The 23,573-nt window shown below is 60.0% G+C and overlaps 1 protein-coding gene across 5 annotated transcripts in view; it reads right to left on the bottom strand.

Moving 5' to 3' along the window:
- Window positions 1-261: 261 nt before the first annotated feature.
- Trappc9 (trafficking protein particle complex subunit 9) overlaps window positions 262-23,573 on the bottom strand; it is a 503,680-nt gene continuing 480,368 nt past the window's right edge. For all 5 annotated transcript variants that reach the window (XM_077800373.1, XM_077800372.1, XM_077800369.1 and 2 more), the window contains 2 exons: window positions 1,536-1,759; window positions 262-946 (listed from right to left, as the gene is read on the bottom strand). In XM_077800373.1, the coding sequence (XP_077656499.1) occupies window positions 785-946; window positions 1,536-1,759 (386 nt within the window). In that variant the 3' untranslated portion in view covers window positions 262-784. The remainder of the gene's footprint in view (window positions 947-1,535; window positions 1,760-23,573) is intronic.

Genomic DNA, 23,573 nt, shown 5'->3' with positions numbered 1-23,573 from the left:
AGGGCGGAGGAGCGTGGTGTGGGGCTCTGGCCGGTTCTGCGCGGGCTCTGGGGCAGGCCCAGCGAGCACAGGGGGGAAGTGACCTGGGAGCCCTACCGTGGGGACACACAACGCTGGCCAACCACGTTGGCTCAAGGCGGCGGCCCCGGCCCACCTCCTCACCTGATGCGGGCTGTGCTGGGTGGGTGGCCCTGCCAGCTGCCCGCCCCGCCCCGCCCCCCCCCAGCGAGCAGACCAGCGCTGTGCAGAGGCAGCGAGGGAGACTCTTTATTGGAGAATGTGTCACAGACAGGGACCCAGGACGGGCTCCCAGACAGAACCCCGCCCAGGTGGGGAGCCCCAGGCCCAGCCTGGCACAGCCACGACGTCCTCGCCCTCCTGGCTGCCCTCAGAGCCTCCAAAGGAAGGGCTGGCCCTGAGGACATTCCTAGGGCCCAAGGTGGCCCTCTGGGGTGCCCACCCTCAGGCTTGCCTTCCCGTGGCCAGGGCAGGAGCAGGGATGGGCTCCAGCGGTGAGCGGTGTGGGGCTTGTCCGGAGCAGCGCAGCGCTCCCAGCACTGGCCTGGGGCCTGGTCAGCTCCCGAGGGCCCCGCTCAGTGTGGGCAGAGGGCGAGGGCCCAGCGGGGCTCCTGGGAAGCCCAGCGGACTCCCCAGGAGAAGGGAGAGAGGACAGGGTGTGAGGGGGGAGGAGGAGAGGGCAGCTGCAGGAAGGCCTTAGGCCTGCGGTGGGGTGGAGGCCGGCCTCCCCCTGTCCCCGGGACTGGGGCCAGCAGGGGACTCAGGCCTAGGCCTCCAGGGCGCGCACGTGCACACTGGGCAAGCAGAACCAGGACGGCGGCAGCTCCTTGCTCTTGCTGTCCTCGTGGAACCGGATGTGCAGGAAGAAGTCCCCGGTGTAGAGGAAGAGGAGGGCCCCGAGGCAGGATGCCTGGCCTGAAGGCTGTACCTGTGTGGGAGGAGGAAGGGACGTCAGCCCATATTACCAACACCCACCCCAAAGCCACCAGGAGTGCCCTGAGCCTGCCCAGGCAGCAGGACATGGGGAAGGGAGGGACAGCCCGAGTCAGCCCACCCAGGCCTGGCTCCCATGCCCTCTCCCAGACTTCTTTGCTGTGCTGCCTTGGGCAAGTTGCTATACCTCTCTGAGCCTGTTTTCATCTCTGAAAGAAGATGATTGCATTTCCCTCTCTGAGCTGTTTGGGGGTTCTGTGAGTCAGGAGTATGGGCTGCAGTGTGGGGGTGGCTGGGGTGCAGCAGGTGGAGCAGGTGCTCGGGCACCTGGTGTGCAGTGGCTGCTGGTCTGGGAGTGAGGGCACCCCGGTGACAGGAGCACCGGGTCTGAGCGCACTCCAGTGCTCCCTGGCCTGGCCCTCGAGGGAGGTGCGGCCATCGTCCTGGCCTCCTGGACCCCGGTCAGGTGGCACAGGGTTACGATGTGTCGAGAGGAGCCCTGTCTGCTGATCTGGGCGGACCCTGCAGCCCGGCTCCCGGGGGAGGGAGGACAGCCACGGAGGCCCCGCTGAGCCGCCACGTACCGCGTCGAGGTAGAAGGTGCCGGAGCCCACGAAGGACAGCGTGTGCTGCAGCTCGCGGTCGTGCACGCCGTTCTGGTGGTCCTGGAAGGGCAGCACCGTGAGTGCAAAGGGGCCCACGCTGTGCGGGCTCCGGTTGGTCAGCCGCACCTCCAGGCTCACAGGGTCGCCCACCCGGCAGGCCGCCGCTGCCTCGCAGTCACAGGGCTGTCCGTCCACCAGCACGTCTGCAAGGGACACAAGGTTAGAGGCGGCCCTCACCCCTCCTCCCGGATCCCCCAGCATGCGGCCGGCCCCTCCAGGCCAGGCTGGGTGCAGAGCCCGGGGCGGGACGCCCTCTGAAGCAGGGTCTGGCAGAGACACCGTGGGGCAGAGGACAGCGCTCACTGTCCTCGGCCTGAGGCACCGTGGGTGCTCCTAACACCGCCACAGAGAAAGGCTGACCCTACCCACCGTTCCCGGGCTCTCCAGGGTTCCCCTGGCCCAGGTGAGGGTCAGAAACCACCGGGTGGGAATGGGGAAGGACCAGGCAGGGCAGCCGGCACCTGACTGGACCCTCCGTGACCACGTGCCTGAAGTCAGGCTGGGGAGGTAGGAGACCAGTGCAGGAGTGACTGGCAGAGGCCCTGGAGGAGGCTGGGTTCAGGGAGATCCACCTGGCCCACGGGAGGAGCAAGGCCGGCACTCCCACCTGCTCACGGGACCTGGGCCAGCAGGATGGCCTGGGGGCAGGGCCTGGGACCTGGTAGGAGGCACACGGAGGCCAAGTTCTGAGAGGCTCCCCTCCTCACGGTGGCTTGGGCTCCTGCCCTGTCCCCAAGCCAGCCATGCAGGTCGAGTGCTCTCGTTGTGGGACGGCAGGTGTGGGGCCAGCCAGGGGCCGGGCCAGGCCGGGGCTGGTGGGGAGATGGCAGGCCGTCTCGGGTGACGGCACCACCAAGGCAAGGAGTGAGCGGCTGGCGTCGGCCCACAGCCACCTCCCGCTCAGTGGCTGCACTCGTGTCCCTCCCCGTCTACAAGGCAAGGCCTCCACGGCGCCAGCTACGCAGGGGCAGGAGGAGCTGCGTCATGCCAACGCCGATGGTCCCTCGCACCCTGCCAGCACCTGCAGCCAGTGTGATACGGACAGAGGCGAACAAGTCCCAGCGCTGAGAGAGTTCACAGTGGAAGAGAACGGGCCAGTCAGCCAAGAGGTGGGCCAGGCTGCGTTTGCAGTGACCCAGCAGCAAGGGGGTCCACAGGGGGCCGGAGGGGTCCCTCCCTCGGTGCAGGCACAGGGGACGGTTCCAGAAGGAAGAGGACACCTTTCTCTTTTCCTTTATATATTTTTAAGGCTCTGATTTGCCCTCAAAACTTTGCTTCTGCCGCACCTCACAGCCCTGACTGACAGGACCGCCTGAGCTGAGTCTGGCCAGGCTGGCATCTGCTTGGGGCTGAGCCCCTGCCCACGGGTCCAGCTGTAGCACACATAAGCACTTCCGCCAGTGTCTGGCACACAGCGGGCAGCCAAGAGGACGGGCTGCTCTTTGCACTAGCTGCCGGGCTCTGCTGAGGCCAGAGCGAGCGTCAGAGGAACCCAACACTCATGGCCCTTTCTGTCTGTGGGCCTGAGACTCCTGTCAGATGCAGCCAAGCCAACACTGCCATCTGTGAGGAGGTATCCACACCCGGTTCTAGAAATGTCCCTCTGGAGAGGTCAGCCGCGACACCAGCAAAGCTCCATCTCGCCGCATGGTAAGTGTCTGAGGGACTTGAGACCTGAGGACCGTGCTGCTGTGTGACAGGTGGCCCAGCACAGGGAGGTGCCCGTCAGTCCTCAGCACCCCTCACCTCTACATGTCCCCTGAGTGGTGAACCCAGCCAGGTGCAGTCTGACGCTCTTGAACAAGCGGGAACGTGGCTGGTGCTGCTGAGGGAGGGAGGGAGCACGGCTGCTCCAGGGCGCCTCTGCTCTGTCCTTCCCGCAGACTGTGCCACGGCCCCCTGCCGTCCACCCGTAGGAGCCCAGCTCTGCACAGCCCCAGGGGAGACAGGATGGCGAAGCTGGAGAGTCGCTGTCCTGCAAGCAATTGTCCCCATGAACACAGCTCCTGGGGGACTCCTCCCCTGTCCCTTTCTAAGAGGAGGAGGGCGTGGGGCCTGACATCTGGCTGGGAAGCAGACATGTGCCTGGGGCTGGGCCCTGGGGGGTCTCAGCCTCCCCTCTGACCTCCGCCAGCTGAAGCCTCCTCCACTTCACCTGCAGCGCTGGCACGGTGGGCCTGACCTCCCAGGTGGGCTGGGGTGAGGGGCTAGGCTGAGAGGACCTGGCGGGGGTCTGTGGGTGCTCCTACCAGAGCTGGGACGTGTGGCTGTCATGACTGGCCTCCCCGATGCCCCCTGCAGGGAGGGCAATGATGGAGAAGGGTCAGTGCGCAGGTCTAGCTGTCTGTCCCTAGTCTGCCAGTGTGCCTGTCCTGCAGTGCAGGCAGACTGGGACACTTGGTCACTCCACCCTGGTTCCTGACCCCTACACCAACCAGCTGCCAAGTGAGTGGGCTTCTGAGCTCCTCAGTGGCCACTTCCTTCCGGTTTCAGGGGGCAGCCTCTGCGGCGCCAGCAGGTCAGATCCTGGCCCAGGCACACCACGCCTCCCCGTGAGGCTGCGCGGAAGCCCGTCTCCCCAGCGGGCAGGGCAGGCTTGCTTTCTCCAGAGAGTGCCACGGTTCCCGAGTTCCAAAGGACACCCTGGTTGGCTCCCTGGGGACCCACAGGGTGCTGCTTAGGGAACACGGTGAAAATACATCTCAGGATAACAGCCCAGTGGCGGCCAGTGACTGAGCTGTCCTGGAGAGGACATCGCTGCCGCACAGCTGTGCCCAGGCCGCACTCGCAGCCCCCAGAGCCACTGTCCTAACACCGGGGCTGAAGCGGGCTCACCTCTCGGACCTGGGACCAGAACCAGCTGCCTGCCAACCTTGGGGAAGAGGAGTGCCTCCTCTCCGGAGCCCCGATGAGCAAGGCTGCCGGGCAGGAACAGCGGAAGCCCCAGAGGAGCTGGCCCCGGGACCTGGGTCTGCGGGCGCAGGAGGGCGCTGGAGCGTGGGAGGTGAGACTTCGCAGACGGCCGCCGAGGCAGGGCTGGAGGGCCACCGTGAAGTGTGGGCTCTGAGGGCCCTTGTTCCCGCTGTGCTTGCTCCACCATGCTCCCAGAGAGGCCCCGGGGACACAGTGGGGGGCCCAGGAGGGCACCGGGGTCTGGAGGAAGTGGGGGTCTGGTGTGGGGCCCTCAGCTCAGTCATGGCAAGGTGAGCACCTGAGGGGAGGGGCCTCCGGAAGGAAGGGCCTGGTCTGCCAGCTCCTCGTCCCCCCCCCACCCCCCGGACCACTAGGCAGTAATGCAGCCTCTTCAGAGCAACGAGAATCAGTTCAGGGGGGCTGGGGACGAGTGGAGCCCCGGTAGCCCGGGGAGCCCCTCCAGGCCCCTCGGTGGACAGCCAGCCTGGGCACGCAGAGCCAGGCTCAGAGCCGACAGGCTGGTGTGGCCCTGTCTTGCTGTGAATGGACACAGCTGGCACCCTGAGCCTTGGTCTCCTCACTTAGAATCCCCGATGCCTGTCTGGGCAGCTAGTGGGTGTCCCCTCCTTAACTTAGGCAAAATGGAGGCCTCCACTTCTCAGATGCCTGTTCCCTGGTGCCCTGTCCAGTGGCTCCCACTCATCTGGAGGGTCAGTCTGTCCTCTCCACCTGACACCCAGCCCCAGCCAGTGGGCATGTCCTGTGGTCAGTGGGGCTGTGCCTTCTCCTCGCCTCCCCAGGCCAGCACTCTCTCCTGCAGTTCCCGTCGGGCCCCTGTGTCCACACGCTCTCAGGCCAGGCTCAGACCCTGCTGTGACAATGCTGGTGGGGGACATCTCCACTTGGTTTGCCCTTTGCTGGCCCTGAGCTTGCCCCTCCTCCACCACTGTCCTGGTTGTCCCTGCAGCACACCATCCCTGCCCCCAGGTCCTTTGCACCTCGGCTCCCCACCTGCAGCTCCTTCCTGACGGTCTCTTGGCCTGCTCCCCAGAGAGGCTGCCCTGACCACCCAGCAAAGGGCCTCGCTGCCCGTCAGCACTGCACTTTTCATAGGCCTCCTCCTCTTGTCTGAAGCTTTCTTGTTGACTCGTTTAGTCATTAGCTGTCTCTGCCTCTCCTCCAGGAAACTGGCCCTGGCTTTCCTGCTCACCATGGTGCCCAGGACCCAGAACAGAAAGGCACGTGGCAGACACTGGTCTTCTTCCTTATCTGTTGAAGGAATGAAAGGGTGGTCCTCGCGGGCAGCACAGGGCTTGGGGCTGGGAGCCCTGTCCACACCCTGCCCCTCCACTCACTCTGGCTGTGTTCCCATCCCGTGCTCCTCTGTAACAGGAGGGGACTGGAGCCACCATCTAAAGTGCACTCCCAACAGAGGACCTGGGAACCAATGCCGGGCCCACATGAGGGTGCACTCCTGGGGAGGCGGCTCCTGCAGGGGACCGCATGTCGCCAGGCTTCTCCCAGGAGCAGATGAGCTTCTCTTCTCAAAGTATTAAATCAGGTCAAGGACCGTCTTTTCCTCTGAGCCTCTGGCCCCAGTCTCTCCTCCGCATTTTGAACTGGCCAGAGTCACGGACTTCATCCTGAGGAGGCTGCTCTGTGCCGTACCCGGCAGGCTCTGCAGAACCGCAGGCTAAAAATAGGAGACGCGAGGCCAGGGCTCCCGGGGCTGCGCTGGCAGACAGGAAGGGACATGGCCTGGGCTTGGGCCCAGGGTGGCCAACATGGGCCTGAGAGAATGGGCATGTGGCCCGTGGCAGGGGAGGCTGGGCTGGCTCCAGGCTCTTACTGCAGCTGACAGGATCCCCACCTGCCAGGCCCGGGCCACCTTGTCTTCTAGGAGCACAGAGAGCAGGTGCAGAACTCGGGGCTGCAGAGGGGTGATGTGGGTTGCCACACAGAAGCAAGCCCTGACCTGGTGGGGAGGCACCGGTGGCCTAGGAGGAGTCAGCAAGCCACCCCTTTTCAGGAGAGTGATGATGATTCTTCACACAGACATGCAGAAGTGCACTCTGTTGGTGGCACCTGGGTTTTCCACCTCTCACTGTAGGAAATGCTGCTGTGAACTTCATTCGAGTTTTAGTTTCTCTGCGTGGACGCCTGAGAGGACTTGCCACGGAGGAGGACGGCGCTGCCAGAGTGCTTCCCCCTCAGCCCTGTGGGCTCCAGTCCCCCGGTCCCTGTGACACTGCCTCCTGTCTGCCTTTTGGGGCCTGACGTCTTGAGTGGGCTGAGGGACCCTGTCCTCTGGTTTCGATTTGTATTTCTGGTGCCCGGCCATGCGACCTAGTGCTCACTGTCCCCCACCACCGGGGACAGCCCTGTGTGCAGTCTGCAGGCTTGCTCCCTGCAGAAGGACCTGGAACCACTAGCCCAGGCCTCCACTCCTGAGGTGCTCCCTCCCTGGGAGCCTGGGCCCCAGCAGGGCTGGAACCGAGGCCGAGGCTCTTCCCAGGAGCAGCTTCCAGAGCTGAGAGACAGGCCAGTTAGGGGCCACCAGAGAGGGGCAGAACTCCAGCTCTGGGCAAGCCACATTACAAGAGCAAAGCCCTAGGCCACAGCAGGGTGGACACAGGAATTAGAGCCATGGGACAGGGCAAGGAGGGCTGGATCCCAGGACCTGCGGGCCCACTGGTCGGGACTGGGCACTGCAGCATCTCAGCTGTCCCTCCAGTCTGGTCTCTGCTGACTGGTGCTGGAGGGCCAATCCTGGGCCAGGGGCAGCTGGTCTCTGCTGGCACCTCGGAGGTATTTGCTGGGTTCTTAGGGAGAACAGGCCTGTCCAGCAGTGGTCGTAGACCACAGTGGACTTCAGAAGACAGCCTAGCTCCCCTCATCCAGGGCGGTGCTGGGCATGCGTTTCCGATGTGGTGTCCACAGGCACCGTCTGTCTTCCTCAGAGCGGGCTGTGGGGAGGAGCAGGGAGAGGAGGCGTGGAGGACGGCAGGGTGGCCCCTCCCAGGCCGCGCTGCACCCGGCTCCTGCTCCCACACATGGTTCAAGGAACCCTCTAAGACATGAGCAGGCCCAGGGCGAGTGCAAGTCACCACGGTGGCAGGTGCGGGACCCGTGAAGCCTTGCCCTCCCGGCTCAGCCCCCACCTGCTCTGCCCCTTGAGGACAAGGCTCCAGAGGCCGGAACGTGAAGGATGATTTTTGCTCCAGAGCTCCAACTCTGAGTGAGGCTGTCCTGCCTCTCCTCCCTGTAACTCCATTCACCTGCCCAGGAGACCAGCAGAAGCAAGGAATTCGAGGTAGACTTCAATGCAAATGTCAGATGTAGGATAAAAAAGGTAGACTCAGAACAAGGAGCAAGGTGCCCAGGTGCTCCGGGCCTGACCAGCTGATGCACGTTTAGAGTCAAGGTCTCAGAGATGGACACACTCCGGCTTTCAGTTGACATGGGTCTTGGGTGGACCTGAGTTTGAGAGGGAAGTTTTGTTCTTGGAGGGCATGGCCTTGGGAGGCGTGGCCTTGGGAGGCGTGGCTCTGGAAGGCTTGGGATTGTCAAGGAACTTCCTTTCTCTCTAGGTGAAGCTGAAGGAGTTCACCTGGGAAGAGTGGCAAACCTCAGTGTGATGAGAGCCAGGTCCTGGGCCCAGCTGTTGGTCTCCTTCACTTCCTCCATGCCATCAGGAGTCCTCTGGGGAAGCACTGGCAGATCTAGAATAAAGTTCTCTAATTTCTACTTCTGGTAAAGACTAGTGAATTTTCTTCTGGTAAATTTTCTCCCATGATAGCATAGCTAGTTGCTAGGTGTGCAACCAACCAACCTGACCGGCCTTCCCTCCTTACCAATGGAAGCCAAGCAACTTGCCTTTTCACACTGGCTGCTAGGAAGCTCAGAATCAAACATGAATCAAGTGAAAGCACCATGTTGGTGCCCAGTAGCTATATTTTCGTCCCTGTGACCGATCCTGTGAGCTGCACACACAGCCCCTCCTGCACGTCACTCCTCCAAGCCAACCAACTACGCCAACTATGGTTTTCCTCCACCCAGACGTTTCACTTGACTGTGCTGAGACAGAGTTTGGAAAAGGAGTCTGAAGCACGGTCAATACCCAGGAGGTGAGTGAGGAGATACGGGCTAGGGTCTAACGCAGGGGCACTGGGCGCATGGGAAGGTAGAGTCAGACCCCAGCCCCGGCTCTGCACCCACCTCTGACCCCGCATTAGGAAGGGGGCCTCGGCTGGGTGCACTGGAGCCCAAGGCAGCTCAGACGTGGAGAGGGGACGTCCCCCCAGACCCAGCATGCTGCTCCTCCTACAGGACACGCACTGACCTGACTGTGGACAGAACACGGGGTCCTCCCCGCAGCACACCAAGGCCTGCGTGCTGGAGCCGGCGCAGGGCTGAACAGCCGCCAAGGCAACCGGCTGCTCCGGGACCCAGTGCTCCCGCTCCGCACGCGGCCGCTGGGACGCCTGTGTAATCACCCTCCAGCCGAGACCGCTCCTGAGGAGCTGCCGCCTCTCTCGGGTAAATAATTTACTTTTACAACTTTTCATTAAAGATTAAAGGGAATTAAATTAAAATTAAAGCAAATTGGAGCTGGAGAAGAGACCTGTGAAGCTTGCGGCCTCCAGTGGGAGGTTCCTGTCCCAAGCCCACGGAGGGCTGGGGCTTCCGGGAGCCCACCGGGGTGGGGAGGGCTCCTCCACCCGGCAGGCCTCCAGGCAGAGCCCTGGGTGCTGGGGCTGTGGACAGGCCGAGCCGCTGCCTTGAACGGCAGAACAGCCACTGCAGGCGGCAAGCCGTGGCCTCCCAACTCGGAGCCCGCGTGGCCGGGGCCTGGAGCCCGGTGATGCCGGGAAGCTCCAGGCTTGGAATGGGAGCAGCTGTGCAGCCGCTGGCACTCAGGCACTGCGTCAGGGGCCAGGGAAGCCTCTCCAGGACCCAGAGCCTGGGCTCCCGCATCTGACCGAGGAAGGGCAGGGCCGAGTGAAGGAGGAGTGCTGGGAGAACTGGGCCCAGAGACTGGCTGGAGAAGGAAGGCCGGACAGACCCCGGGTGCCCACACCCAGGAGGTTCTGAGTTAAGCCAGCCAAATGCCAGGAACTCTTGGCACACCCGGCACCACCCAACCTTCAGCACATCAGAGGCACAAGTGTTGGTGCCATCGATGGGCAGTGGTGAATGGAGGGAGCTGGGCACAGACAGTGAGCACTCACTGCCAAGCCCTCAGGTTCTAGGGGACCTGGTCTGCTTGGGGCAAGGATACTCACCTGCTGAGGGTGCACCTGCAGCCCCAGAAGTCCCAAGAGGCTCTGGTGTTTGCTGCAGGGGCTGGAGTTTCCCTCTGGGATCAAGTGCAATGAGACAGTTGAGTGGAGAGGAACCAGGAGCCAGGCCAGACTGCCTCATGCCTGCGTGACCTCCAGCCAGCACCTAACCTCAAAGTTGCAAATCCATGGCCCAAGACTCAACAGACGGCAGCCAGGCTACTTGAGCAGTGCCAAGTGCACCAGCACTGTCCACTGTCCACTGAGGGTCCTGCAGCATCCCACAGGGGCTCATCCTGCCCCAGGGACGGTCTCCCTGGCACTGAAGCCTGCACATGCCCCACAGCCTGCCTCCTCCTGAGGCTGGCATCTGCTGCTGCCCGTGCTGGGCTCCTATGGCCTCCACCACAGCCCCTGTGCCCTGCTCACAAGCCCTTCCATGAAGGCCCTCCAGGATCCCTTCTGGAGAAGGCTTCAGCTGCAGTGGACGGCAGGTGAAAGCATGCCCTCTCCTCCCAGGCACACACAGACTGCAGCCCCTGCCTGCCCGAAGTCAGGCCAATAGAAGTAGGAAAATCACCCCTCCCTCAACCTGGACCGGAGGCTCGTCTCTCCTACAACCCTCATCTCCGGGCACCTACATGCCAGGACTGGCCATAGGAGCCTGCTCGGGATGCCAGCTCCCCACACTGTGTCTGTCCAGTGAGAGAATCAGCCCCGGGGAAGGAACGGGCACCAAGGAGAGGGCAAAATGTGATCACATTGCAGGGGGGGCTCCTGCAGTAGCTGCCCGTGTCCCCTCCCCTGTGACCACTCCTCCCCAGCATGCTGTGACTCCCCTGCCCTGACATTCTCCCTCACGACCTCCAGAAACATCCATGTCCCTCCTGATGGCTACTGTTGGTCTTTTCAAAACGGCCCCAGTGGTACCTCCTCCAGGAAAATGTCCTGAACTACCGTCCACTGCCTAGCCCGCACCACAGCTGTCCCCAGATGGAGTGACTCCCCAGGTAATGGTGAGCTCCCTAAAGACAGGGGCTCGGGGCCCGTTCACTGACCTACTGGACAAGTGAATAGACAGCCCCGCCCATGGGGAGAATCCCTCCAGCCGTCAGGCCCTTAAGCCCTGCCAGAGGACCAGGGTGAGGAGGTTGCACCTTGGGCCTCCCGAACCCAACGTTAATGGGGGCAAATGCTCCAAAAGTGGTGCCTGCCCAAGCTCAATGTGGAGCATGAAGCCCCGCTGCACCAAGAGACCTGCAGCAAGGTCAGGGCCAGAAGGCAGCTTCCAGGCCACGTTGGGCAGGCAGGGTGGTGATGCGAGCCACTCCCGGCCTGAGGCCCCCAACCACTGGTCACTTTGTGTCCGAGGCCTGCCAGAGCAACCTCCCCAGCCTGGGTCCTTCTCCCCAGGGGCTGGACGCTCTAGGATTCCTGCTCTCAGGCTACAGCAGGCAGCTGAGAAGCAGCTGATTACCAGGTCCCAGGTGCAGAGCCCGCCCCAGCTCCCAGCTCCTTTACCCTGCCACCTCCATCACACACACACAAGACGCACTCTCAGGCTGCTCCCACTCTGCTCGGCTGGAGGGGAGCAACATGGGATCAGGCAGCAGGACGGGTCCATGGAACTGTGCTGGGCACAGGCTGAGCAGTCGCCCAGGCAGCTCTAAGCCAGAGAAGAGGGACATGCTATGTTAGGGTTTGGGTGTGAGGTGTCCCCCCAAACCTCATGTGTGAGACAATGCAAGAAAGGTCCAGAGGAGAAGACTGGGTACCAGGAGTCTTAACCCAATCAGTGAATTAATCTCCTGATAGGGATTCACTGAGCGGTAACTGAAGTGGCAGGGTGTGGCTGGAGGAGATGGCACCGGGACGAGGCTATGGGTGTGTATTTGTACCTGGCAGGCGGAGACCTCTCTGTCTGCCTCCTGGTCATCACGTGAACTGCTTCCTTCTGCCACCTCTTCTGCCATGATGCCCTGCCTCACCTCGAGCCCTCAGGAGTGGACCTGGCTACCTGTGGATTGAGACCTCTGAACCCGGCCCCTAAGTAGACCTTTCCTCTTCCACAGCAGTTCTGGCTGGATCCTTTTGTCACAGTGGCAAAAAAGCTGACTGAAATCCAATGGTTCCCAGCACCGGCTGTGGCCCTCGCTCCTGGGTCAGGTCTCAGGTCTCTCTCCAGGAACTCTGGGGTTCTCTGACAGAGCCTCTGAGCCCCCCGGGGGGGGGGGGGACGAGTGGCCCCAGGGTTTTGGAACAAGGGCTTCCCGTCCTGCATATGATGCACCTGAGGTGGGTGCAGGTTGGGGGAAGCACTTGAGAAAGGACACGCCACAGGGACCATCTCTAGAATTGGCAGGTGGCAGGTCCTGGGCAGAAGGAGGGCTACCATCTCCAGCCAGTGGTAGGGCTGCAGTCAACCACCCTTTCTCTGTCTCCGGCTCTGTAAGAGGGGATGGTGGCATCTGCCTGGCAGGATGTGGAATACCCCTGAGGCCAAGGGCACAAGGGCACCAGGGGCTCTCCATGCTCAGGGTCACTGCAGCTCTCACAGGCGTTGCCTCTCATCCCGAAACCCTTCTTCAGCCACATGGCCGCTGACCGCTCACCTAGCTGTGTTCATGGCACCTGCCCAGCCGGCCCACACTCCACGCCACCTGCACCTGTGAGTCCACTCACTCCCTGCAGCAACAGCAGGGTCACCGGCAGGCAGGTCCTCACCCTGGACAAGGAGTACACCGAGCTTGCACCCTCCTGCGGGCAGTGCAGCTGAGGCTCCACGGGCTCCCAGGGCTGCAGTCAGCCAGGCACGGTGGGGGAAGGAGGCATCCTCACAGCTGGCACCCGGGCAGGCCAGCAGTCTGTGAGGTCATCCTGGGGGATGGCTGGCCTGTTCCCTGTGCCAGTTGATCAATAACCATTTAAGATGAGCACAGTCCAGCCCAGGAGAAAGGTTATGGGCGGTCAATGCAGTTGGCCCTCCCAGCCGTGCATCAGAAACCTCTGGCCCAGTTCTGTCGGGTGTTAGTCTGGAGATCACAGTAGATTTCTCGGCTATGGAGGGATGATGAGGTGGTTGGAACACAGAAGAAAATCTTTTCAGGAGTCTGGAGGTCAAGTCTCTGGTGCCTCGGACTGACGTTAACATTGGCTCTTGGTAAACCTGACCCATCCAGAAATCAGATCACCCATAAGCACCCCTGCTGCAGGCCTGAGGGCCACAGCCTACCCTTGCTCATTTTTGTCTCTGCATCCTCCCAGCTGCTTCTAGTACTGGCGTGGAGATACTAGCAGCCAGGTTGGGCTCTCCTGTTCCATTTCCTGAAGTTGTTGACCTTAGCTTTGTGGTGCTCCCAGTTAGGGTGACCCATATAGCTTCTTCTGTCAACCTAGCCATCTGGGCACCTTTGCTTCAACCCTGGAACAAAGATCTGGACATTACTTCCACCTTTGCAAACTCAAACCACACTAAAGTACATGTCACCCATCCATCCCCTAATCCAACCACCCATTGTCCATTCTTTTATCCATCCACCATCCATCATCTACCCATCTGTCTTCCATCTTCTTACCCATCTAATCCACCCAGTTACCTCCCCACCACTCATCCATCCATCCATCCATCCATCCATCCATCCATCCATCCAATCATGCAATCTTCTAACCATCTGCCCAACATCTGCCCTTCTATCTATCCATCCTCCACCTTTGTACCCATCCATCCATCACCCGTTTATCTATCCTTCATTCAGCCATCATGTACAATCATCCATCCTCCATCCTTCCTTCCTTCTATCCATCCACCACTCATCCCTCCATCCCTCCATCCCTTCATTTGCTCCATGAGATCTCCCACTAGACTTCCCCGCATTTCTCCATTTTGCAGGCTGTCCCATCCTCCTCCATTGCCTGCTGAACTTTTCTCTATCTTTGGAGGGCTAGGTCCACTAAGGTCACCAGCAGCAGCCTTCCCTACTTCTAGATTCTCCATGGCTTCCTAGGGACTTGATAGTACCTTTTCCTGGTTGCCTGAAACAAATAGGCCATGAAGCCTTATGTTTTCCACTTACTGGCTACCTGTCCTTTGGCAAGCCCCTCTTTTTACAAGTCCCAGAATCCTCACCTGGACTATCCTCACCTGAAGGTGTCTGCAAGGGTAAAAGGACATCAGTGTCCCCAGACCCAGTGTTGGCAGCACCTCCTCATCTGCAGGACGAAGGCCTCCCACCTGCATCAGTTTGACTTCGTAAGGTAGCAAAAGCTATATGCATTCTGTGGACGCCACAGTTTGAGGTTTGAGTTTCCATCTCCCAGGCTGGTGACGTGAGCATGATGTTCTGTGGTGCTGGCAGTGGCAGAAGCTGTAGCCCGACTGGCAGGCGGTCAGCAAGGCAGCTGCACTGCAGTGTGCTGTGAGGCTGGGCAAGGCACAAGGCAGGTGGGCATGCCCAGTGCATTTCTCGCATACAACAGGTTTTGGGGACACAGCACCACCACAAGTCAAGGAGCACTGTGTGCAGAGCGCTTGGGGGGCTGTGATGGGGAGATGAGGGAGCCACTGAAGCTCTGTGGCACATGGAGTCCTGGGAAGGACCAGCCAGGCCCATCTTCCTTGACTTTCAGGGACCAGTGGGACAGGAGTTGGTAGATGGCCCTCAGCTAGCCTCATGCGCACCCTGAGGTCACTGTGACTTGAGGTGGGACTGAGGGGAAAAGACACAAAGAACCATGAGCTGGCTCCCTGTCTGTGTCCATCTGGCCTCCTTCCTGTGGTCAGTCCAGAGCCAGCACAGCACCTAGCACATGCTTAGTAAAAGCCATGGAGCTAGCAACACACAGAGCCAACACCTGGAGGAGAAGGCGAGGCCCCCAATCCATCAGAGAGTGTGGTGTTGGGATGTGTCTCAGGAGGCCAGGGCTCAGGGACCACCAGACCTGGACACAAGGCACAGTGTGTCCAATGGCTGCTTTGGCAATGCCCTGCAGACTCATCCAGAGAGAGGTCCCCTTAGCCCAGGCCATCATCCGCTTTAGTGCCAAGGCCAAACACATCTTGTTCATGGGTCTTGGGCTCTTAGAGCCTAATGATCTTGAGCACAGAGAACTCAGGCAGCTTCTGACCAGCTCCACTGCCATGTACTTGCACCTCGTAGATGCTCAGTAAATGCTGCTGGCTGCCCCTTCCTATCCAACAGGGAATGCCTGAGCCCAGAGGAAGGCTGCTGAACTTCACCAGCAAGATCTGCGCCAGGAGGCCACGCGCCCTGCTGCGTAAAGACTTTCCCGTGATGGAGATGCAGCTCTGCAGGAGCAGCCTCCTTGTTTATTTTCAACAAGCCTGGTCCGGGGGATTGTGCCTGGGGCCCACATACCTCCTTCCGAGGACAGTACAGCTAGAAGATGGATGAAGGACACGTTAACCTTGCCCCTTCCCCTTAGGAAGGGGCCTGTGAGAGGGAGAAGGGCAAGCACTTGGACCAGGAGTGCCAGCGTCCCCCCACAGGGCTGGGAGTGGCTGCAGAGGCTGAAGCCAGAGCAAGTGCCACTGAGGGGACAGGGGTGCGTGCGTGTGGAGGAGACAGAAAGGAGTCACTGTGTGGGGTGACTTTCTGATTTGATGGCTGGATGAGAAAGAAATCCCCAGACTGGGCTGGCTCAGGGACGGTTTCCTCAACCTCCCAGCGCCTGCACTAGTTCTCGAGTTCCAGAGGGAGGAGCGGGGGCATCTGGCTGCAGGGTGGGCAATGGAGAGAGGGCGGGGCAGCCCTCCCAGAGTGATGCTAAGGCCAGGGGTGTGCAGGAGCGGCGAGCGCCGGGAGGGCACCAGGCGCACGCAAGGCAGGCGCCACTTGTGAACCCCTCCTCCCTTCCGCCCTCAGAGTGGCCACTGATCACCTACTCAGGCAGGCCTGCTGGAGCAGGGGTGCAGGCACCAGGGCAGGGACCTGGGTGTGGAAAGGCAGGGGCCAGAAGACCCTGTTCAGAAGGGAGAGTGGCAGGGGTCAGACATGTTGGCCCATGACTTTGGGCAGTGACAGGAATGAGCCCCAGAGGTGGAAGAGCCAGATCATGTCACCAGTCAGCCAAGTGAGGTTTGGAAATGGCTCAAAGCCACAGTGGATGAGTCTCGGTCAGTGTTCCAAAGCCAAAGCTGGTGCCACTGCTGCCCCGCGGGAGTGCCTACCCAAGTCTCTCTGGGGCCAGACGGAGGACTTGGGCTCCCTGAGGAGCCTGGGGTGCCATTGCCAGGAGCAGGTGTCTGCCCTCCTATTCTGAATCAGAAGGAACAGCAGGACTGCACTACAAGTCTAGAGCACTGTGGGCCAGGCCCCAAACCAGTCCTCGCAGCGACTCTCTGAGCAGGAGTTACCACACTCCCTGTTTTGTGGATGGGGAAACTCAGGCTCAGAGAAGTTAATGACTAGCCCAGGCTGCACACCAAGTGGGAGAATTGGAGTTTGGGGCAAAGACGTGGAGAATGCCGTTTACTGGTTGTCTCTCATGCTTATGGCACTGCATTGGGCTTTTGAGGCCCATTGTCCCTGGGCCCCTGCCACTGTCTTTAGCCATGGGCCATCTTCTTGAGGAAGGTGAGGGGTGCAGGAGTTGCCTGGCCTGGAACAGGCCACCACACTGGCAATGTATGGACATGGAGCGTCTGCACGCTGCAGCAGCACACAAGGGAATTCGAAGGCCTAGAACAATGTGGCAAGAGTGGACCTCTCTTCCTGCTCTGGGCTGCCCCTCTCTTCCTGCAGAGGAGCAAGGCATGAGGGAGCTTGGTGATTTTTCAGACAAGCCTGAGATGGACGAGCAGCTCTTCTAAACAGAAAACAAAGAGCATTCTGAAAGGCAGTCTCCCTCGGGACATGCCAGCCAGAGCAGACGCTGGGGCGGGCTCTCCAGAGAGGGATGCACATTCAGCATCCAGCTGCCTCTCCAAGGCTCCCAGGAGGCTGGTCACCAGCTCCTGCCCTCCTGTTAGCCCTTCCAGGTGTGGAAGCAAAAGACAGGTCCCCGTGCCTGAAATGGGGAGGGACCAGCACCATGCCCGCCAACAGCTGACTGCATCACCATCCCCAGGACAAGCTCCCGAGCCAGGTCCGCCCAGTTATCCATCTGGCTGTCTCTGCAGGGCCGGTGGGCACGGATTCCAGCCCTGCCTGTGCCTCTGGCCTTCATCTCAAGCCCGAGTGTGTGCTTGCATGTGCATATCCCGTGCACTCTGGCACAGGGCAAGTGGCTGGTGTGAACTGCACACGTCCATGCATGGACATGTGTGGGCACCTGTGCACTGTGAGGGTGCAGGTGTGTGCACATGTATAGCATATGTGCAAGATGTTGTTCCCATGGCTACTGTAGTGACTCGTGACCCACAGGGAGACCAGACCCATTAAAGAGGACAGGCCAGGGCAATATGGGTTGGGGGCAGGGGTGCCTGTGGATTCATTACCCTCTTTGGAAATCTAGAGAGAGAGCTCGCAGATCAGGGAAGGAGAGGGGGTGGTGGCAACAAGCCCAGGACAGGCCCCACCGGGCAAGAGGTGTAGGGGACTGGGTGTCCATCTCTTTGGGATCTGCAAAAGCAGAGACAGGGGCTCCCCTCCATCCCTGAACTTTGCAGACTGTGTGGCAGAGCAAGGAGCACCCACCTGACCAGCTCTTCATTGGTGGCACTGAGCAGGCCTGTGCGTGAGCGCACAGGGTCAGGCCAGAGTGACTGTAAGCATGGGGCTCAGCTAACCAGAGTGGGGTGGTCCTAATCCCCAGGCCCCTCTTGGCCCTGATGCTGGAACAAACGAGCACAGGCAGACTCCCAGATCTCAGCGTGTCCTCCATGTGGTGGGGAATCAGCCCCTGTGGTGGGGCAGCCTTCCCTCAAGGCCAGGGTGTGGGCGTTGGTGGGGGCTGCAGCACTGGGGCCCGGGGCCTCGGCTAGGAATGCCAGGAGAAGCATTCTTGCACAGCGGCGATAGCCAGCCCCCACAGAGACCAGGCTGGACCTCAGATAAACACACGCGGGTCTTATCAGTTCTTTGTCCACTGGCTTCTCATTAACTAAAAATTTTAAATGAAAGAAACCCAACTGCATGTCTCTGGCTTCCCATCCAGAGACCACAGTGGGGCAGCCCCCAGCCCCTCCCCTGTGACAGTCACAGGCAAGGGCAGTGCCAGGGGGCAAGGCTCCGCAGGGTGTGCAGAGGGGTTCGGGGGGGGGGCTGCCACTCTGGTCCTGGGGGTACTGTCGGGGGAAGTTTCGGCTCAGGGAGTGCACTGGAAGGGATAAATGCGGGGACTTGGGGAAGGGCAGGTTGGGTGGCTGGAGCGGGCCTCGGCCTTGGCAAGTACCCTGCTTAGCCCAGCATCCTCCTAGGCTGGCTGGCCCCCTCTCACCATCAAACAAGCACAGCACGTACCTCTGGGCCAACCACGCTGCGTCCAGAAGAAAAATGGAACTTTTGAAAGCAACTTGGAAATGACAGCCTGCGGCACTGGCTATGCATTTTACAGGGAGGCGGCTGGGGATCACTGGGGGCACCCTGCACAGGACTGAGTTTCCAGGTGTGCTAAGGCAGGGGGGTGGACGGGCCAGGCAGGCCCACCAGGCATTCTTGGGGTGCAGAACTGCACTGGAGACCCACCAGCCCCACGAGGTCAGTGAGGCTAAATAGTTAAAAGCTGCCAATGGAGCTAAGGAGCCGTGGCGTGACGTTGCCGTGTCCTTTTAACCTGGCAAATCTACCTTTCTTTACTGACCAAGAAGGCTGAGTTCAATTTAAGTCCTGTAGAGTTCTGGGCAGGGAACTCGGGGAAGGTGACCATGTGGGGAACACTGTCCCCCAGCCCCAGTCCTGGGCTCACCTGTCTTGTCCTCCCCCATCCCTCTCCGCCTGGTACTGGAGCCCCCGTTCTGACCCCAGGCCTGGGGACACAAGGTGTCAGCACACCCTCACGGCCCTCCCTTCCCCCGCCCCTCTGGCTTCTGTTGCCAGGCGGCCCCTATTGGCAATGTCCCAGGGGACAGTCACTGCCCACCCTGCTCTGTCGTCCCTGTTCCAGGTCTGAGGCCCACCCCATATCACTCACTCCCAAGGCCTGCTCCCCACATCCCTGGTGCCTGCAGGTGTACCGCGGCTTCCTCTGCTGGCTCCCCCCAACCCCTATATATGCCCCCATACCAAAGTTCTCTCACTGAGAAATGCAGGATTTTCACAGTGGGTCTGAGCAAAGCCATGCTTGGAACTATAAATGTCCCTCTGCCACACAGCCCTGTCCTGGCTGGACACTCCTTCCTGGACCCTGCTAGCCTTGTGGGCCACTGTGGCCCTGACGCCCTGGTGTTGAGTGAGGGCTGAAGGTTCATGAGAGGGGAGGAAGACCCAGCTTTGAATCGAGTCACACTGACACCTTTGAGATACCCCCACTGCAGCACAGCAGCCACTAGACAGGGTGGCTTTGGAGAACCAAGAAGAATCACTGATAATCAGCATGTTAAGAACTGGTATGCAGGGCTGGGGATGTGGCTCAAGCGGTAGCGCGCTTGCCTTGCATGCGTGCGGCCCGGGTTCGATCCTCAGCACCACATACCAACAAAGATGTTGTGTCCGCCGAGAACTAAAAAATAAATATTAAAAAAAAATTCTCTCTCTCTCTCTCTCTCTCTCTCTCTCTCTCTCTCTCTCTCTCCTCTCTCACTCTATCTTTAAAAAAAAAAAAAAAAAAGAACTGGTATGCAGATCCAAGTCATTCAATCATCTGCTCTGTCACCTTCTTCCTTGACAAGCATTTGCTTAGGAAACAATGGCCACAGCAGTCAGGGGACCTGGGCCTTCCAGATGTTGGACCCTGGCCTCTCATTTCACCCCTGAGCCCAGCTCTGTAGCCCCTGGGTTCTGGAGATAGGGCAGCAGCAGCCCCGGTAGCACCCACACACACCAAGAGAGAGCCCAGGTACGGGCCCAGGTATGGACAGGGCCACTCTCCCTACACCTGGGAGGGGCCATCACCTCCCAGTGTCCTGAAAGCGGTGCATGGGCAGTTGCGCTGAGCACGGAGGCCACTGTGGCCAGAACAACACACGGGCGGGGAGATGCCATCCCAGAGAGCAGCCGGTGGAGCTTCTCGAGCCAGGCTGGCTCTTTGCCTGGGAGATGGAGGTGCAGGAGTTTGAGGGGAGGAGAGATGGGGAGCCCAGGTGCTCTGCAGGCTCCCTCGGGCTGCCAGGTGGCAAGGAACTCGGGGCAAGGAGGAGACGTCCCTGGAGGTGCCAGCCCTCCGGGTGTTCCCCAACTCAGTCAAGGTGACACCAGAACCAACCGTAGCACAGGGTAACTCAGACACGGCCGATGGCTACCTACCAGGGAACCCAGGAGTGGGATGGTGGGCTTTGATCCCTTCTTTCCCACAAGGCCTCGGGGAACCCTGGACACTGGGAGCAGAGATGGGTACTATCCCTAAGGGACGTGCACGCCTCCCCCCTCTAGGCCCCGGCCCCCATTTGTACCACAGGGACTTGGAAAAGGTGGCTCCCCTGCTCCACCATACGGGGACTGGCCAGCCACAGCTGGCTCCTTGCTGCTGGGCCCCTTGAGCCCTGTCCTCACAAGGCCCCTCCCTGGCAGCAGGGGAAGGTGAAGCCTCCAGACCTGGGCCAGGTGGGTCCTGGTAGGCACCCGGGCAGGAGTGGGGTGGGTGTGGGGGCTCCGGAGGAGGAAGGAGGTAGAAAGGCGGTGTGTGTGGCAGCCCAGATGAAGGGGAAAACAGTCAGGAGGAGCACTCCAACCAGGAGGGCTGAGCAGCCGAACACCATGAACACGTGGCAAGCGGCCAAGCCTCACCGGGGCTCACAGACCGCAGTGCGTCCTTTCCTGACTCAGGAGACTGGTGTGCACTTTAAGGAAAATAAAAGTGACGCTGGCAAGAGGGGAGGGAGAAGGGGATGTTCACACATGCTGACGAGAGTCTGAAAGCTACAATATTTATGGAGGGCCATCTCGTAATAATTTGCAAATATTCTTGAAAAATACACAGACCCTTTGCCTCAGCAGCTTTACTTCCAGAACATTACTGATAGGGAGAGATTTGAGTAAAAACGCTAAGAAGCCGGAAACCACATTTCCAGCAAGGCATGGGGGATGGGCCGAGTACAGGCGCACCGTGCCGCGGGATTCCACGACTCGGGTGCGCATTTGGTTTAGAAAGACCCGAACAGCACGGTTTTAAGAAAAAGTGTGTTCACAGGCACAGTCTTTTAGTTGTGCCTCAGTTCTTAAAGCACGTGTGTGGGAAACACCCTGGCAGCGGCGCATCTGCGTTAGCAGTCTCCTCTGGGGTGTGGGGTTCTGGTAAAGGCCCATCTGTTCACTCGTGTTCACCTCCGAGTGTAGTTGTGCCTACAATGATCAGAATTGCTTTTTTATATTAATTTATCGGTGGGGAAGCTGAACAGAAAGCTGACAGGTCCCCTTTATTCTGCTCTTTGTACCATTTCTATTAAATACACACAATTACACGCCACGCCTCGTGTTATGGTCTGGACTGTGTGCCCCCAAATTCACAGGCTCTCGTCCCGACCCCTGGTATCTCAGGAAGGGGCTGTACCTGGAGAGGGCTGCCAAGAGGCGACCACAGTAAAATGACGCCCCCGGTGAGCCCCCCCTCCACAACTGGCATCCCTGTGAGCGAAGGAGATGAAGCACAGCGAAGACCACGCGAGCACCCGAGGGGATGTCAGCAGACAGCGGCCCCAGGAGGAGCCATCCTGCCCCACGGACCTTGGTCTTCAGGCCCTCGGGACTGAGAGAACCAGTGTCTGCTCTTGGAGCTGCCCCGTCAGCCTCGTCCAGACCCTTGACACAGACGTGCATGCAGACAGGGAACATCATACAAATCAGAATCAAGGCCAAAATTAAAATTAAGTAACATGACAAACACCCAAAGATTCAAAATTAAACATCAAAATGACCCAGATCTTAAATGGTGGGCAAGTGAGAGAACTGTTTTTGAGTATTCCCTCTATTTAGGGAACAGCATGGATTACTTTGTATTGGCATTTAAAAGTTATTGAAATTGTGTTTTTAAAAAAGAAAAAAATGTAGAAAACACCTACAGGTTGAATGTCCCCCAGGAGGTGGCACTGCCCTGTGCACGGGAACTGTAGCAGGGGGCTACAGTCGTCCCTGCCCCACAGCTGCCTGGGCACTCAGGGAACACGGGCCATTGGTGACATGCTTGAAGCAGAATCCGCACACCGGCAACCCCAGCCTGCCGCAGCTGGCACAGACCCCAGGCCTGAGCAGAACTGCCCTCCAGCAGGGGGTCTGGCAGACCCAGGGGCTAGGCACGGTGTGCACAGGCCTCTCTGTCCCCTGACTCAGATCAGGACAGCTGCCCAGGTTGGCTTAGCAGGAAGACGACAACCAGGATGACAGCTGTTGGGTAGGAACTTAGTCATGCTGCAGCCCGGCTCAGAGGGAGGCAGGGAGGCTGGCTACCTCTGGGGCTAATGGCCACAGACTGGTCCTGCCGATCTTCATCCCTTATACAGCCTGCATATGAACTCCCTTGGGATCCAGATGGTCTGCACGTGCACCTGCTCACACATCCACTGCACGTGTGTGAGGCAAACATACCAGGAACAGGTGTGTGCACACAGTCAGAGAGGCCCTCAGCAAGGGAAGGCAGAGACCCCAACTGAGTGCCCTTCCGTGCTGCTGCTCTGCACAGACCCTGCCTCACTGCAGAGGACTCAGCCAGGAAAGGTCGACCTCTCTGCAGATGAGCAAACAGGCTCAGGGCTCAGTGACCTGCCCACGGGTCCCCACAGAGCTGGGGTGAAGCATGGCCCCTTTTCCTCACCTCAGAAGGCAGCTGGGGGCTGAAGGTCCAGGGCTGGGTGGGGCGGGGAGAAGAGGACACACTGGTCCCTTCTGAGGACCAGAACCACATGTGGGGACACGGGAACTCTTGCTCTTAGGAGTTGCAGGGTCTCCTTGGAGGGAAGGGTAGCCATGAGGACATATGGGGCAGCAGCAGGGCCAGGTCACGGGGAGCTGTCCAATGCCCCAGCCCTGTGGCTCCCACCATTTCCTTGGCCTCTGTGTTGGCTCCACACCCCTGGGATCACGCTGATGCAGAGGAACCCACCTTCTGTCACGAGCAACTAGGTGTCCGCCTGAGGGGCTTCCCTTCCCCTGGCCAGACTCCCCGTGCCCACCCCTGCCTGGCATTCTCTGCTTATCTTGCTGATGATACCCAGAGTCCCCAGGACCACAGGTGAGTCCAGGTGTATCTCTGCAAGCGGCTTTATGGAACAGGTGGGGCTAGGGACTGAGTGACTAGGCTATGTCCCCTCTCTTCCCAACGTGGCTTCTCTCCAGGGGGCCCAGGCCTGAGCTTTACACCTGGGCCTCCTCCCAGTGGCTTCCCTCTGGGTCAGCGCCTTGCTCCCGATGAAGCCCTCTTCCTCGGCAGGAATGGTGGCACCTGTTGTGAAGGGTAAGTGTCCCACAAGACCCGGCTCATCTAGAAGTCAGTTCCTGTCTTTCCTCATGCTGGTGGCTTAAACAGGCTTTAGCGTAATCCAGAATAAGAGCTACAGCACACTTAGTGCTAACCAGGATCACTGAAATTAATCTGAATGAAGAGAAGGTTCCCAAGGACCCTGATTACGTCATGGAGTTTGTCCTGAGTGTTAGAATCACTCCCAGGAGCAGCAAATGCCAGAGAATGAACTTGCAGGAGACAGAGATCCCAACAA

The sequence above is a fragment of the Urocitellus parryii genome, chromosome 7 (assembly GCF_045843805.1).
Source record: "Urocitellus parryii isolate mUroPar1 chromosome 7, mUroPar1.hap1, whole genome shotgun sequence".
Taxonomy (NCBI): domain Eukaryota; kingdom Metazoa; phylum Chordata; class Mammalia; order Rodentia; family Sciuridae; genus Urocitellus; species Urocitellus parryii.
The sequence above is the reverse complement of the archived record's forward strand: the minus strand, read 5'-3'. Positions and strand labels throughout refer to the sequence as shown.